The sequence below is a fragment of the Salmo trutta genome, chromosome 22, assembly GCF_901001165.1.
Source record: "Salmo trutta chromosome 22, fSalTru1.1, whole genome shotgun sequence".
Lineage (NCBI taxonomy): Eukaryota > Metazoa > Chordata > Actinopteri > Salmoniformes > Salmonidae > Salmo > Salmo trutta.
The window spans coordinates 15,147,112-15,161,707 of NC_042978.1; the positions used below are offsets into that span (position 1 = coordinate 15,147,112).

The 14,596-nt window shown below is 44.2% G+C and overlaps 1 protein-coding gene across 5 annotated transcripts in view; it reads right to left on the minus strand.

Annotated features, from left to right (window-relative positions):
- The window catches only part of pip5k1ca (phosphatidylinositol-4-phosphate 5-kinase, type I, gamma a), an 85,592-nt gene that overhangs the window by 7,805 nt on the left and 63,191 nt on the right, over nucleotides 1-14,596 (minus strand). For 4 of the 5 annotated variants that reach the window (XM_029706831.1, XM_029706829.1, XM_029706833.1 and 1 more), the window contains 7 exons: nucleotides 13,415-13,463; nucleotides 10,740-10,824; nucleotides 10,205-10,366; nucleotides 9,871-10,042; nucleotides 9,297-9,329; nucleotides 8,811-8,924; nucleotides 7,060-7,252 (listed from right to left, as the gene is read on the minus strand). In XM_029706831.1, coding sequence (XP_029562691.1) covers nucleotides 7,060-7,252; nucleotides 8,811-8,924; nucleotides 9,297-9,329; nucleotides 9,871-10,042; nucleotides 10,205-10,366; nucleotides 10,740-10,824; nucleotides 13,415-13,463 — 808 coding nt within the window. The remainder of the gene's footprint in view (nucleotides 1-7,059; nucleotides 7,253-8,810; nucleotides 8,925-9,296; nucleotides 9,330-9,870; nucleotides 10,043-10,204; nucleotides 10,367-10,739; nucleotides 10,825-13,414; nucleotides 13,464-14,596) is intronic. The other variant, XM_029706830.1, reaches the window with a different exon arrangement.

The following is a 14,596-nucleotide window of genomic DNA, read 5'->3' on the forward strand; positions in this document are numbered from 1 at the left end:
CTGAAGCATTGACTAAGCAGTTAGCAGAGCTACCAGCATGTCCCACAGACTTACACTGCATCTGAGAGCTGGTCTGGAGCTTTCTCCTCCGCAGGACAGGAGAGAACACCCAGGTTCTCCCTGCAAGCTGACAGCACATCCCCACAGAGAGATGGGAGACACCAGAGAGGGCAGAGGAGAGAGGGTTGAAAAGGATGGAGGGACAGACAAATGAGACAAAGCTGGAACATGGAGAGAAATGAAAAAGGTTAAGTATAGAGGTGATAGAAGAGATGATTGCTGGTTTGACTGTGTTACGGTGAAGGGTGAAGAAATTAAATGTCAATCAGCCATGATGATGAATAAGTCAGGTGCTTTCTTTCACTCTCTCACCCTCCTCTCTCCACCTTGAAGGCGTCAGCATGCTTCAGTTCGGCTGGCGCCTAGCCGAACAAGTGTGCTCACATACTCCCTTAAAACACCTTCACTTGAAAAACTAGAAAAAAAGCACCAATAGTACTGTCGCCAAAATACAAGTATACATGCAGTGGACACTATATCCGTGCTTTAGAGCCCATAATGCAATTTCTCAGAAAATGGGCGTGGCTTCACAACGTTTTCAAATTTGAAGACAATGGCGGAAAATATGCAGCCGAAGACCGACGAGTGGATACAAATTCATTGCTTTAACTAATTATGAAAAAATGTTGGGCAAGGTTATAAAGTAAAATGTAAATCATTTTATAACATTTTTGACATGTGTTTTTCTGGATTTCTTTGTTGTTATTCTGTCTCTCACTGTTCAAATAAACCTACCATTAAAATTATAGACTGATCATTTCTTTGTCAGTGGGCAAACGTACAAAATCAGCAGGGGATCAAATACTTTTTTCCCCTCACTGTAGCATTACAGCAGTATGTACCAGTATGTTTGCTTGTTACTTAACGTTAGTTGGCTACTAATATATCGAACTTGTCAGGCAGTATATTAACTAATCTGCTATCTAACTAACTACCCAACGTTTATTGACTTGATTATTCACATTATTCTTAGCTAAGTGGTATAGTCGTTGTGCGTTTCAATGGACATGGTTAATTCTGGCTATCTACTCAGATTTCAGAGCACTCTCGCACAGAATAACTCAACACCCGTTGTATATGGCTGTTGTCAGTAAATGTCGGCAAAAAAAAGTGTCATTAAATTGTTGCCAGCAGCACAGTTACAGTCACCAACGCTCTGGATAAAATGAAAACAGCCTAACCAGCTCTGCTAGGGCGAGTAAGATGGTCAGAGTGAGGTGTTAGTCATTTGTTATGCTAACAAGCTAGCAAGAGGTTGCATAGCAACAGCATCAACTTCCGGTAGACATGCGAAGCTCTAGTACTCTCAACTGAAACGATAGCGTTCGTTTACAGTATACTAAAATGAACTAATAGCAGTGGTCTAAAGTACTTAAGTAAAAATACTACTAAAGTACTACTTAAGTAGTTTTTTGGGGTATCTGTACTTTACTATTTATATTTTGGACAACTTTTACTTCACTACATTCCTAAATAAAATGATGTACTTTTTACTCCATACATTTTCCCTGACACCCAAAAGTACTTGTTACATTTTCAATGCTTAGCAGGACAGGAAAATTGTCTAAATCACACAGTTATCAAGAGAACATCCCTGGTCATCCCTACTACATCTGATCTGGCGAACTCACAAAACACATTTTGTAAATGATGTTTGAGTGTTGGAGCGTGCCCCTGGCTATCCATAAATAAAACAAATAATATGGTGCTGTCTGGTTTGCTTAATATAAGGAATTTAAAATTATTTATACTTTTACTTTTAATAGTATGTATATTTAAAACCAAATACTTTTACACTTTTACTAGGTAACTCTCACTTTTACTTGAGTAAAACCGAAGTCCAAAACGTCACAAAATGTTGTCGTAATATATGCACGAACTCTATCGAACTGTTTTTGGTTGGGAAGCATGCGGACGCCTTAAGCCTCCATCATAGCGAGACAGAGAGAGAAGAGAGAGTGTGAAAGACAGCAACAGAGAAAGGGAGGTGGTGACTACTAGGGTAAGGCGGTATCCAGATTTTCATATCGTCCTTCTCTCATCCCGGGATTCACATCATTATCGGCTTAGTACTACAAGGGGGCGCCAAAAATGCAAAAAATACCATTGGGCGTCTGTTACCAATAATAACGAATTTCCATGGAGGCTAAATATGCTAACATAAATATGCAAACCAAAATAAAGAAATTGCAAAGACAGTCAATTCAGCTCAAAAAGTTACACATATATAGGTAGGAGCTAACGAATGTCATTTTTTGTGAGTTTGGACATTTACAAGCGAATGTGAACAAGAGACATTGTGCCAATGAAAAAAGTTGACGCGTGCTTGTCTGAAGGAAGAACAGTACTGGCTCTGAAGCAGCATGTGTAGGCCTAAATGCTGTGTCTGTGTGGAGTCTGGAGTCGCTAGGGAAACGAGCTTGCCTGCTCTGAGAAGATGGGGAGGAGCAGAAGGGCCGAGAACAGAAAGGAGAAAAAAACGCAAGGAAATCAAAAGATAGCAGTGGCAGCTGTACAGATAACTCATCCAAAGGGCTTTGACTTCTCAAACAGAAAGCTTATACAATTCACTTTAAGCAAAACATTAAGAAATATAGCTTCCTACATTCTATCTATGATAAACAGACATTTCTGCAAAAAAGGCCTTGCTTTTTCATTGTAAGCTCATTTACTTGTGTGGCTGCCAGTCAAATAGCATTGAACTTCTGTTGTCATCTGATGAAAATTAAGCTATTTTCTGCCAAATGTGTTGCACTAATGTATTTTCTGTGAAGGAAAACTACAGTTGAAGTCGGAAGTTTACATACACTTATGTTGGAGTCATTAAAACTCATTTTTCAACCATTCCACAAATTTCTTGTTAACAAACTATAGTTTTGGCAAGTAAGTTAGGACATAACTTTGTGCATGACACAAGTCATTTTTCCAACAATTGTTTACACACAGATTATTTCACTGTATCACAATTCCAGTGGGTCAGAAGTTTACATACACTAAGTTGACTGTGCCTTTAAACAGCTTGGAAAATTCCAGAAAATGATGTCATGGCTTTATAAGCTTCTGATAGGCTAATTGACATCATTTGAGTCAATTGGAGGTGTACCTGTGGATGTATTTCAAGGCCTACCTTTAAACTCTGACTCTTCACTTGACATAATGGGAAAATCAAAAGAAATCAGCCAAGACCTCAGAAAATAATTGTAGACCTCCACAAGTCTGGTTCATCCTTGGTAGCAATTTCCAACAGCCTGAAGGTACCACGTTCATCTGTACAAACAATAGTACGCAAGTATATACACCATGGGACCACGCAGCCGTCATACCGCTCAGGAAGGAGATGTGTTCTGTCTCCTAGAGATGAATGTACTTTGGTGCGAAAAGTGCAAATCAATCCCAGAACAGCAGCAAGGGACCTTGGGAAGATGCTGGAGGAAACAGGTACAAAAGTATCTATATCCACAGTGAAACGAGTCCTATATCGACATAACCTGAAAGGCCGCTCAGCAAGGACGAAGCCACTGCTCCAAAACCACCATAAAAGATCCAGACTATGGTTTGCAACTGCACATGGGGACAAAGATAGTACCTTTTGGAGAAATGTCCTCTGGTCTGATGAAACAAAAATAGAACTGTTTGGCCATAATGACCACCGTTATGTTTGGATGAAAAAGGGCTTGCAAGCCGAAGAACACCATCCCAACCGTGAAGCACAGTGGTGGCAGCATCATGTTGTGGGGGTGCTTTGCTGCAGGAGGGACTGGTGCACTTCACAAAATAGATGGCATCATGAGGGAGGACAATTATGTGGATATATTGAAGCAACATCAAGACATCAGTCAGGAAGTTAAAGCTTGGTCGCAAATGGGTCTTCCAAATGGACAATGACCCCAAGCATACTTCAAAAGTTGTGGCAAAATGGCTTAAGGACAACAAAGTCAAGGTATTGGAGTGGCCTAAGACAGGGAATTTTTACTAGGATAAAATGTCAGGAATTGTGAAAACAGTGTTGAAATGTATTTGCCTAAGGTGTATGTAAACTTCCGACTTCAACTGTATATAGTTACTCGTCCCTGATCGCTCTATTGAAGCAAAAAAACACTTGACTTTCAATATAAAACGCAACCCCTGTCAATACACAGCTGTACTCCTGCTTTCTCCCGTTGTGCTATTTACAAACAAACATGACTGGTGTGAGAGCAAAATTATGTTATAATACTTTTTTTTGATTGCATCAAATGGTTGCTTTATGCAACAGAATAGAGGGTTCTTATAACTCTATTGTGTCTGTGTGAACTGAAAATGGGCCACTGGGAAAACACTGACAGGAGATTTACGATGTCTTTGGGTGATACCGCATTCCAGAGCATGAGTTAATGTTTCTGTTCTATAAGGTACCAGGGAGAGATGACCCCAGGGCCAGACCCTGGTCTCTACACAATGACATACTGTCTGCTGTGAATTAGAAGTATCTTTCATACAAATCTTAACCTTGTGACCCATTCCATACATCTGTTGGTTGTCATGAACATCCAGGAGGATGGACTTAGCTGTAAAAATGAGTTCTCAGTGATCACCTCCAGGGGTGATTACTGACCAGCTCCATTACCGCAGTAATGAAATAATAACGTTTGATTGTTTTGAAGAAATGTAGGAGTTTCTCCTTTCGATTACAATATTTCCACCACACTTGCTCAACTGTTCTGGGGAAGTATGGTTAGCTTCATAATGTAAAATAAAGTGACAAGTGAAATAAAGAATGAGATCTGCTTTAACTCCTAACGTATTGCACAAGTTGACTGCAGGTATTTACTTAAAAAGTAGCTACAAATATGAACATTTATTGAAAAACTTAAAATAAATTGTTTCAAATGGTATTGAACAACCATCCTGTGGCTATTTCCAAATGCCTCAGTATACGGTATACCGCCCAAGCCCAGTGACTGCTGATGATAAATTAATAATTCAGGCTGTAGCCACTCAACAGGGGCTTGTGAAGCGCTCTTCGACCATCTTCCCAACGCCTGCTCGGACCAGAACAATCACTTAAGCCTTCTCTCCAAGGGCTCTCAGAGTAATGTCCACTCTGTCTCTCAGGACTGGTGCAATCTCCCATGAATTGTTTTGATGAAGTCATCTCTGCTTTTACCAGTCAAATAATCATCTGTTTATGCTACCCAGAAGACAGTCCTCTGTTTGTTTATGCTACCCAGAAGACAATCCTCTGTTTATGCTGTCTACTAGCATTTGCTTCATATATTCATACGACATGGCCATATTGTACAACCTCATAGCGTACTAGACTACAGCCATTTTAAAAGCACTCTACAAATAAAATAATGTTCCATTAAAATACAAAAAGACCTAATCTGTGTCTGTTGGCTAAAATGTAAAAGACCACAGATGCATACTGCATACAGAGACGATATAGTGGTTGTCTAGGAGTGTTGCCTTGCTGTTTGCTACAGATCTTCTCTGTGTCTCCGCGTCTCTATTTTCTACGTCTCCTGACCTGAGCTACTGCACATGAAGAGAGAAGCAGAGCAGAGCAGGTGAAATGGTCATAAAGGCAACAGACAGCTGCTAAACAGACAGACAGACCTACTGACGCTCAGGGCCACAGACAGACCTACTGGGCCACAGTGTGAGGCGTTTGATTGCAGGAGAGACTGTCCACCAGTCAGAGCAATGCCAGAGGAGACTTCCCTATCCGGCCTTCGCATCCTTTATCACCAGAGATTCATCCATTAATGCATGGCTTAGGTTCTATAACAGATTTCAGAGCCAAACATATGGAATTGTTTTAAGATGGTCATACCAAGGATCATTTAACTATTTCATTCAGAATTTTAGGACCCCCTGAGGTATAAAAATATATATCATTTTTTTGTTGATGAAACATTGAGTTTGGCCTTGCTGCTTTTAGCCTATAGAAACGCATTGAACAACAGCTTCATACATGGATAAACAGACAGTAAAAAAAAAATCAAAAGGGAGTTTAGTAATGTTACCTGGCAACCTTCAGACTAGTCTTGTGAGGCTTGTGGCCCTCCTAGAGACTCACCTTTCCATGAAGGGATCATATTAGTGTGTAGGCCCGTTCGAACGCTACAGACGTTTTCGTGAGAAGACTGATTTTCGGGATGTCTCATGGTCTGACAAACACAGCTCTAGCTCTGCCACCTTTCACAGCAGATACGGAAGGGTGACGTCGGCAGATGCGGTGGATTTAGACGCATTCCAATGGAAAAGAAAACATACCTCTAGCTTAAACTGATGGATTTTGATGGAGATTTTGTTATTATGCTAGTTAGATTTCCACGGAGACATCGACTCTAGGGTTAACCCTTAACCCTCTACAGACTCACCCTCTCTGCTCCCTCTGGGGTCCAACTGTCAAAGCTTCTGTAGAAAGGCATCCAACTCACTCACACATACATACCCTCCCATGACCCAACACTAACAACACACACTCTGACCATCTGCATTACGGGTGGTGATGATGAGTTACACACATGGACAAACAATATTTGACAAAGCAAAAATGGAAATGATGGCCAATGGAGATGTAAGCTATCTGTGTCTAGTTTACCATCTGCTGTTGTTTATATCATGTTAGTGCAGTATGCCTGCTCACTGACAAACCTAGGATCTATTTAGTAGCTAGGATACTGTAGTATTTAGCTATTTACCATGCTGTAAGTGGGCTGGAAGCCTATAGACGTAGGGCTAGTAGTATTTAGTGTCTATCATAACTGTGCCTTGTGTGTGTGTGTGTGTGTGTGTGTGTGTGTGTGTGTGTGTGTGTGTCCAGGGTCGTATTCATTAGGCACCAAACGTAACACAACAGACTGAAACAGGCAGGGACTACCTGGACTTTGATTTCCGTTACAAAATGTTTTCTGTTGCATGCCCTAAGGAATACGACCTGTGTGTGTGTGTGTGTGTGTGTGTGTGTGTGTGTGTGTGTGTGTGTGCTGAGCCAATGAAAGCACAGCTTACAAAGTAGATGTCTGTGATTGGCACGTCATCCTCGTCGTCCTGGGAGGCTTGGCTGGTGCATCCGGACCCAGACACTGTGCTGCCCCGGCGGTCCCACTCAGCCTCCACCACCACAACCTTGGGACTGACAGCGGACTCTGGGCCAGGGGTCTCAGCAGCAGGGGCCTCAGCAGAGGCAGCCTCCGCTTCCTCACTGAGAAAAGAGACAGAGGGGGGGGGTCAGACACACCTGCTCATACACAACACACACACACACACTCTCTAACACACACTCACACATACACACACCTGCTCTGACACACTCACACACCTGCTCATACACAACCACAGACGTAATAAGACATACTGTACATACCTATTCTCTAACACACATACACACCCCCCCCCCCCACACACACACACACACACACACACACACCTGCTCTCGCTACTCGCTCTCTTCTCTCACGCACAGGATAGAATAGCTGTACAGACAAATGATCAGGGCCACTTCCTATTAAGCCCTTCTAATGAACAAGAACCAGCCCAGCCAGGCAGAGCTGAGACTGACCCGTTAGATCAGAAGGAACAGGCTCCAGGGTGGTTTATGATGACGGCACTAACCCAGACTTACAGCACCAGATGGCGTGGTGCCACGCCACCACAATCCCTCTATTGTCCAGGCCCAGATCATTGACTATTAGGAACGACTTAAGCTTATCCCAGATTGCTTTCTCAGCCTTGTGTGTTTAGAGCTTAGGCTGGAAAACCTGGAGCCTGGCATTCCTAAAGAGCAATGACAGCATCTCAGACTCAGAGACAGACCTGATTGGTTGGGAAGAAGTCTTTAAAATGGGTGGACTTGGTGTTGTGGTTACCATGCAGCCATGGACCTTGCAGTCTCTCTCTTTTATTCTCTCTTGCCCTCACCTCTCACTCTCTCCCCCAGCAGGGGAGTCTCTGAGGCTGCTTTGAGGAGCCGGGTCTCCAGATGGCTAATTTCCCAGTACCCCGTTGGCCTGCCTGTCCACTTCACCCTTCTACCCCACCCAGCCCCCCCGAGGCCATATGTCTGGCCCTGTCTCAGCCTCTCAGCCCAACCTTAGCCCCAGACCCTCTGACCTAGTTCCACGACTTTCCCAATGCACTCCTGTCTGTCTGTCTCACCCTTTTAGCCTGTCTCTCACCCTACTCCACTCTCTTAACCTAATTAGATGGCTGCTCCAGAGAACATCCGCAGGCATCGCTTATCTGTCCATAATAATGGATTTATAGCAACAGCCCACAACCACTCCAATAACCAAATGGGACTTAGAGTAAGGTGGGGACTTAATATCGTCGCCGCCCTATCAACCAAATGGGACCACGGCTGCCCCACTTCCCAGAGCTAACCAAGGTGTTATCCTGTCGCAGGTGAGACATTTTCAGTTTATTTTTAGTGAAAAGTGCAGAAGCGACTGCGGCACGGTTCTTATTGGGGTCAGAGCAGTCGTAACAGGTCTGTAACCTGACAACCCCTTCAGAAAGGTAGCAATCTGGGACACTTTATACCCACGACGCCCTGTGTTACAGGGAGCGCTTATAAGAACCAGCGAGCATGTTAGGTACCGAGATGGTGGCCGTTGAAAGGTTAATAACTCTGTAAATGTATGGACCTGGTTTCAGCGAGTGTGTTGGATGCTAGGTGTGCTGCTCAGTAGAGTTGAGCCTCGCTTTTCATGGCTTTGTGTGATACATCTTGGTCTATGTAGAGTAAGGCTGAGGCTGTGTACCTGGTCTCTGGAGAGGGCTGTGGGACCGTGATGATGGGCTCGCTGTCGTGTCTCTTCACCTCCACCTCCACCGTGATGGTCTGCTGCTCCTCCTCACGCACCTCCTCCTGAGTCCTCCACACAAAAATGCGTAACGTAAGTACACACGCACACACACATATAGTGAGCTCCAAAAGTATGGAACAGTGACAAATCGTGTGTTGTTTCGGCTCTTTACTCCAGCACTTTGGATTTTAAATGATACTATGACTATGAGGTTAAAGTTCAAACTGTCACACACAGGAAATACAACTGAGCGACAGGAAGGGTGGTCACGCCCATAAAAACACAGACCAACAGGCAGACCTGACACACCCTAGCCTAGTAGCCTTCCTCACTGGTCAGAGACAGAATGCCTAGCGCTGTAAGAACACTAAACTACCAAGTCCTTTATGCAACGGGATAAGTTGTGCATTTCATACAGGCCATGCAGAGTAGTGCTCTTACCTCCCGTCATGGCTGACAGACTGGGTGTGCCTCCTGCAGAGAAACACACGGACAGAGACACCACTGTAAGTTAATGGCGTTATAAGCCAGGGTGGGGTACATAAAATAGGCTCTATAGCTTTCACAGTTCAACACAATCAGTTATTGTTGGTTATTCAGTCATGAATATAACCATTATATTATGAACTGGGTGGTTTGAGTCCTGAATGCTGATTGGCTGACAGCCATGGTATATCAGACCGTATTCCACGGATATGACAAAACATTTATTTTTACTGCTCTAATTACGTTGGTAACCAGTTTATAATAGCAATAAGGCACTTTGGGGGTTTGTGGTATATGGCCAATATACCACGGCTAACGGCTGTATGCAGGCACTCCGCGTTGCGTCGTGCATAAGAACAGTCCTTAGCCGTGGTATATTGACCATATACCACACCTCCGCGTGCCTTATTGCTTGAATATACATCTTGACTTATTTTCTTCTTCTTGTTTTCTTCTCATGAAAAGGACATGCTCCACATGCGTCATGAATACATGCTCCAGAAATAGGACATTGTGTCCATAACGGTACCTTCTCTCAGAGCTGTTGTTCTGGTACCTGTAGCGGGGGTGCTCTGCTCCAGCGTCTGAGGGAGACCTCTCTGGGATGGACAGAGAGGTGGTGGAGGAGAGCGTGGTGGCGATGGAGGCTGTGGTCGCCTCCTCAAATGACGGAGGGGTGCAGGGGAGGAGGTCTGGTCGCCCTGAGAGAAAGAGAGAAGGGGGAGAGAGAATCAGAACAGGTTGACAAAACACCTGCATCCAGTCTCCGTTAACAGCTAGGTTAAAATGATAGGGCTGTGTGAAGGTGGAGTGTGTGAATGTGATGGGGGGGGGGGGGGGTTGCATGGTCTAGTACCCCCTACCCTCGTCCTCCAGCGTGGGGAAGCTGCGTGCTCCTCTCAGGTCGTAGATGTTGTTGTCTCTCTCCGAGGGCAGCTGGCTGGCTGACCAGGCGGCCCCGGGGCCAGTGTACTTAGTCACCGTCAGGCCCACACGGCCCTTCTTAATGGGAGAAGACTTCAAGGCTGCAGAACACACACAGAGGAATAACATCACTAAGGGAACACTTGTCTTCTTATTCCCAAAGGGAACAGTACTGCTGAACAATTAATCAAATGGCCACGGGACTATTACATTGACACCCCCCCATTTGTTTTGTACACTGCTGCTACTCGCTGTTTATTGATTGAGTGTTCAATCTTTTCTAATACCGCCCAGTACAAAATACATAACGGAGTATTTGCAGTTCAAGTGAAAAAGTACATCCATTCATAAGACATCAAGTTAATAGCCAACAGCAACCTTCTAGCATAACAATAAGTGAATTAAGCAGTGGAAGCGGTGTGTCTGTCAGTCTGACTGACTGACTGGTAGTCTAGTCTGATCAGGTCTACTCACAGGAGCTCTTCATAAACACAGTGCTGCTCATAAATTTGAAGAACCTGTCTGCATAGAAGCCTGGCCGATGGACTGATACGGTGTCCTGAGAGAGGGAGAAAGCACAAGAGCGACAAAGAAAGAAAGATGGAGGAGAGGCAGAGAAAAATGGTATGAGGAGAGAAAGACAAAGCGAATGAGAGCGCGGTAGAGGGAGAGAGAACAAAAACACGTTTAAATACAGCGTCTCCCCACATGCTGTACGTCCCCCTGCATGGCCTAGTGTGTGAATCCTCTCGCTCTCTCTCTACAGGGGGCCAGAAGAAAACAACACTTCCTATTCCCATTATTCAGAGGAAGACAACGAGAGCATCGCTGCAGCTGAATAAATCCCGATGTGTGTATGTGTTGGTTGTGTTAACTCTGAGAATACAGTGAGGGAAAAAAGTATTTGATCCCCTGCTGATTTTGTACGTTTGCCCACTGACAAAGAAATGATCAGTCTATAATTTTAATGGTAGGTTTATTTGAACAGTGAGAGACAGAATAACAACAAAAAAATCCAGAAAAACGCATGTCAAAAATGTTATAAATTGATTTGCATTTTAATAAAAAGTAGGGGGGGTCAAATAAGTATTTGACCCCCTCTCAATCATAAAGATTTCTGGATCCCAGGTGTCTTTTATACAGCTAACGAGCTGAGATTAGGAGCACACTCTTAAAGGGAGTGCTCCTAATCTCAGCTTGTTACCTGTATAAAAGACACCTGTCCACAGAAGCAATCAATCAGATTCCAAACTCTCCACCATGGCCAAGACCAAAGAGCTCTCCAAGGATGTCAGGGACAAGATTGTAGACCTACACAAGGCTGGAATGGGCTACAAGACCATCGCCAAGCAGCTTGGTGAGAAGGTGACAACAGTTGGTGCGATTATTCGCAAATGGAAGAAACCCCAAAAAACTGTCAATCTCCCTTGGCCTGGGGCTCCATGCAAGATCTCACCTCGTGGAGTTTGGAGGAGGAGGAATGCTGCCTATGACCCCAAGAACACCATCCCCACCGTCAAACATGGAGGTGGAAACATTATGCTTTGGGGGTGTTTTTCTGCTAAGGGGACAGGACAACTTCACCGCATCAAAGGGACGATGGACGGGGCCATGTACCGTCAAATCTTTGGTGAGAACCTCCTTCCCTCAGCCAGGGCTTTGAAAATGGGTTGTGGATGGGTATTCCAGCATGACAATGACCCAAAACACATGGCCAAGGCAACAAAGGAGTGGCTCAAGAAGAAGCACATTAAGGTCCTGGAGTGGCCTAGCCAGTCTCCAGACCTTAATCCCATAGAAAATATGTGGAGGGAGCTGAAGGTTCGAGTTGCCAAACGTCAACCTCGAAACCTTAATGACTTGGAGAAGATCTGCAAAGAGGAGTGGGACAAAATCCCTCCTGAGATGTGTGCAAACCTGGTGGCCAACTACAAGAAACGTCTGACCTCTGTGATTGCCAACAAGGGTTTTGCCACCAAGTACTAAGTCATGTTTTGCAGAGGGGTCAAATACTTATTTCACTCATTAAATTGCAAATCATTTTATAAAATTTTTGACATGCGTTTTTCAGGATTTTTTGTTGTTGTTATTCTGTCTCTCACTGTTCAAATAAACCTACCATTAAAATTATAGACCGATCATTTCTTTGTCAGTGGGCAAACGTACAAAATCAGCAGGGGATCAAATACTTTTTCCCCCTCACTGTATATAGCCCTTCATCATTCACTCATTATGCTGGTTTCACAACACATCACAGAGACAGGGTGAGAACATAAGATGATGTACACCAGGCTTGTTAGACAAGAGGGGGAGGGAAAAATAAGAAAGAAAGAAGGAAAGAGCAAAAAAAGAGAGAGAGCGAGAGACTGTGGTTACTAGGAGCATCCTGGAGCTGATGTCTGAGAGGAAAGGGGGGAGTGTGAGGTGCTTGAGGTCAGAGCCAGAGGATCTGTTAGAGAGGAGGAGGAGGAGGAGGGAGATCTTACTGGGTCACTGTGTACATGTGTATTGGACAGATTCAATAAGGAGGCTACACACACACACACACTACTTAGACAAGTGGCCCGAAGGACCTGTATTGTTGCAATGATACACAAGGCCAAACATACACACAAAGGGCTACTCTGCTTCTCCTCAATAGCTCAACCTGTCTGTATAGCGGTGACTTCGTCAATAAATGCATGAGGGAAAAGAATGGCAGGGTATAGCGTACTCCCAGACAGAGGGGGGGTGGGGGGACAGACAGACGCTAGCTTGCTGTTCAATGATTAAAACCACACAGCTGGTCACAGCTGTTTGTCTGGGAGTGGCTGGAGTAAGACAGACTGTCTTGTCCATAAAAAGGACTAGGGACCAGGAGTTTTTCCTCAGCACATGACCTGAGCGGGAGAAACTCTGGGCTCTACTCACAGGTCACATGATCAGGAAAGTCTTGGCCCCTAAGCATGACCTAAGAAAACCTCGACCAGTCACAAGACTTGGCAATAGAATAGCTCCTAAGATGAAAACATAGTGTTACATAACCCATAAGCCAGAGAGGAAACGGATATTGGAAATTATTATGTTCATAAAGAGCTCAGATATGATTACAGAGTCCACTGTAATAAGAAATACAAACGAAGAGGGATTATGATGAACGTGGAACTCACCCCATCGTGAACCATAGCCTTCCATGTGTGCTCCAGCTTCTTTATTAGCCTGGAACCGGAAAGAAATCACAGTCAAACATTTGATATTCAAAATGCATTAAGGTCACAGAGACAAATGTAAACAGCGGCAGCCATCCACGGCTACAGGCTTTTTTCTACACTGACGGAGGCTGAATATGTTGTTACTCTTATGAAGCTGGGAGACTGGTTCTACATGACAGAGAGTGTCTGAATGAGTTATAATATATACTGAGCAAAAACAAACGCAACACGCAACAATTTCAAAGATTATACTGAATTACAGATCATATAAGGAAATCAGCCAATTGAAATGTATTCATTAGGCCCTAATCTATGGATTTTACATGACTGGGAATACAGATATGTATCTGTTGATCACAGATACCTTAAAAAGAAAAGGTAAGGGCGTGGATCAGAAAACCAGTCAGTATCTGGTGTGGCCACCATTTGCCTCATGCCTCTTCGCATAGAGTTGATCAGGCTGTTGATTGTGGCGTGTGGAATGTTGTCCCACTCCTCTTCAATGGCGGTGCGAAGTTGCTGGATATTGGTGGGAACTGGAACACGCTGTCGTACACGTTGATCCAGAGCATCCCAAACATGCTCAATGGGTGACATGTCTGGTGAGTATGCAGGCCAAGGAAGAACTGGGACATTTTCAGCTTCCAGGAATTGTATACAGATCCTGCAACATGGGACTGTGCAGTATCATGCTGAAACATGAGGTGATGGCGGATGAATGGCATGACAATGGGCCTCATAATCTCGTCACGTTATCTCAGTGCATTCAAATTGCCATCGATAAAATGCAATTGTGTTCGTTGTCTGTAGCTTATGCCTGCCCATACCATAACCCCACCGCCACCATTGACATTAGCAAACTGCTCGCCTACACAACGCCATACACGTGGTCTGCGGTTGTGAGGCTGGTTGGACACACTGCCAAATTTTCTAAAACGTCGAGGCGGCTTATGGTAGAGAAAATGAACATTCAGTTGTCTGGCAACAACTCTGGTGGACATTCCTGCAGTAAACATGCCAATTGCTTACTCCCTCAAAACTTGAGACATCTACGGCATTGTGCTGTGACAAAACTGCACATTTTAGAGTGGCCTTTTATTGTCCCCAGCACAACGTGCACCTGTTTAATGATCATGCTGT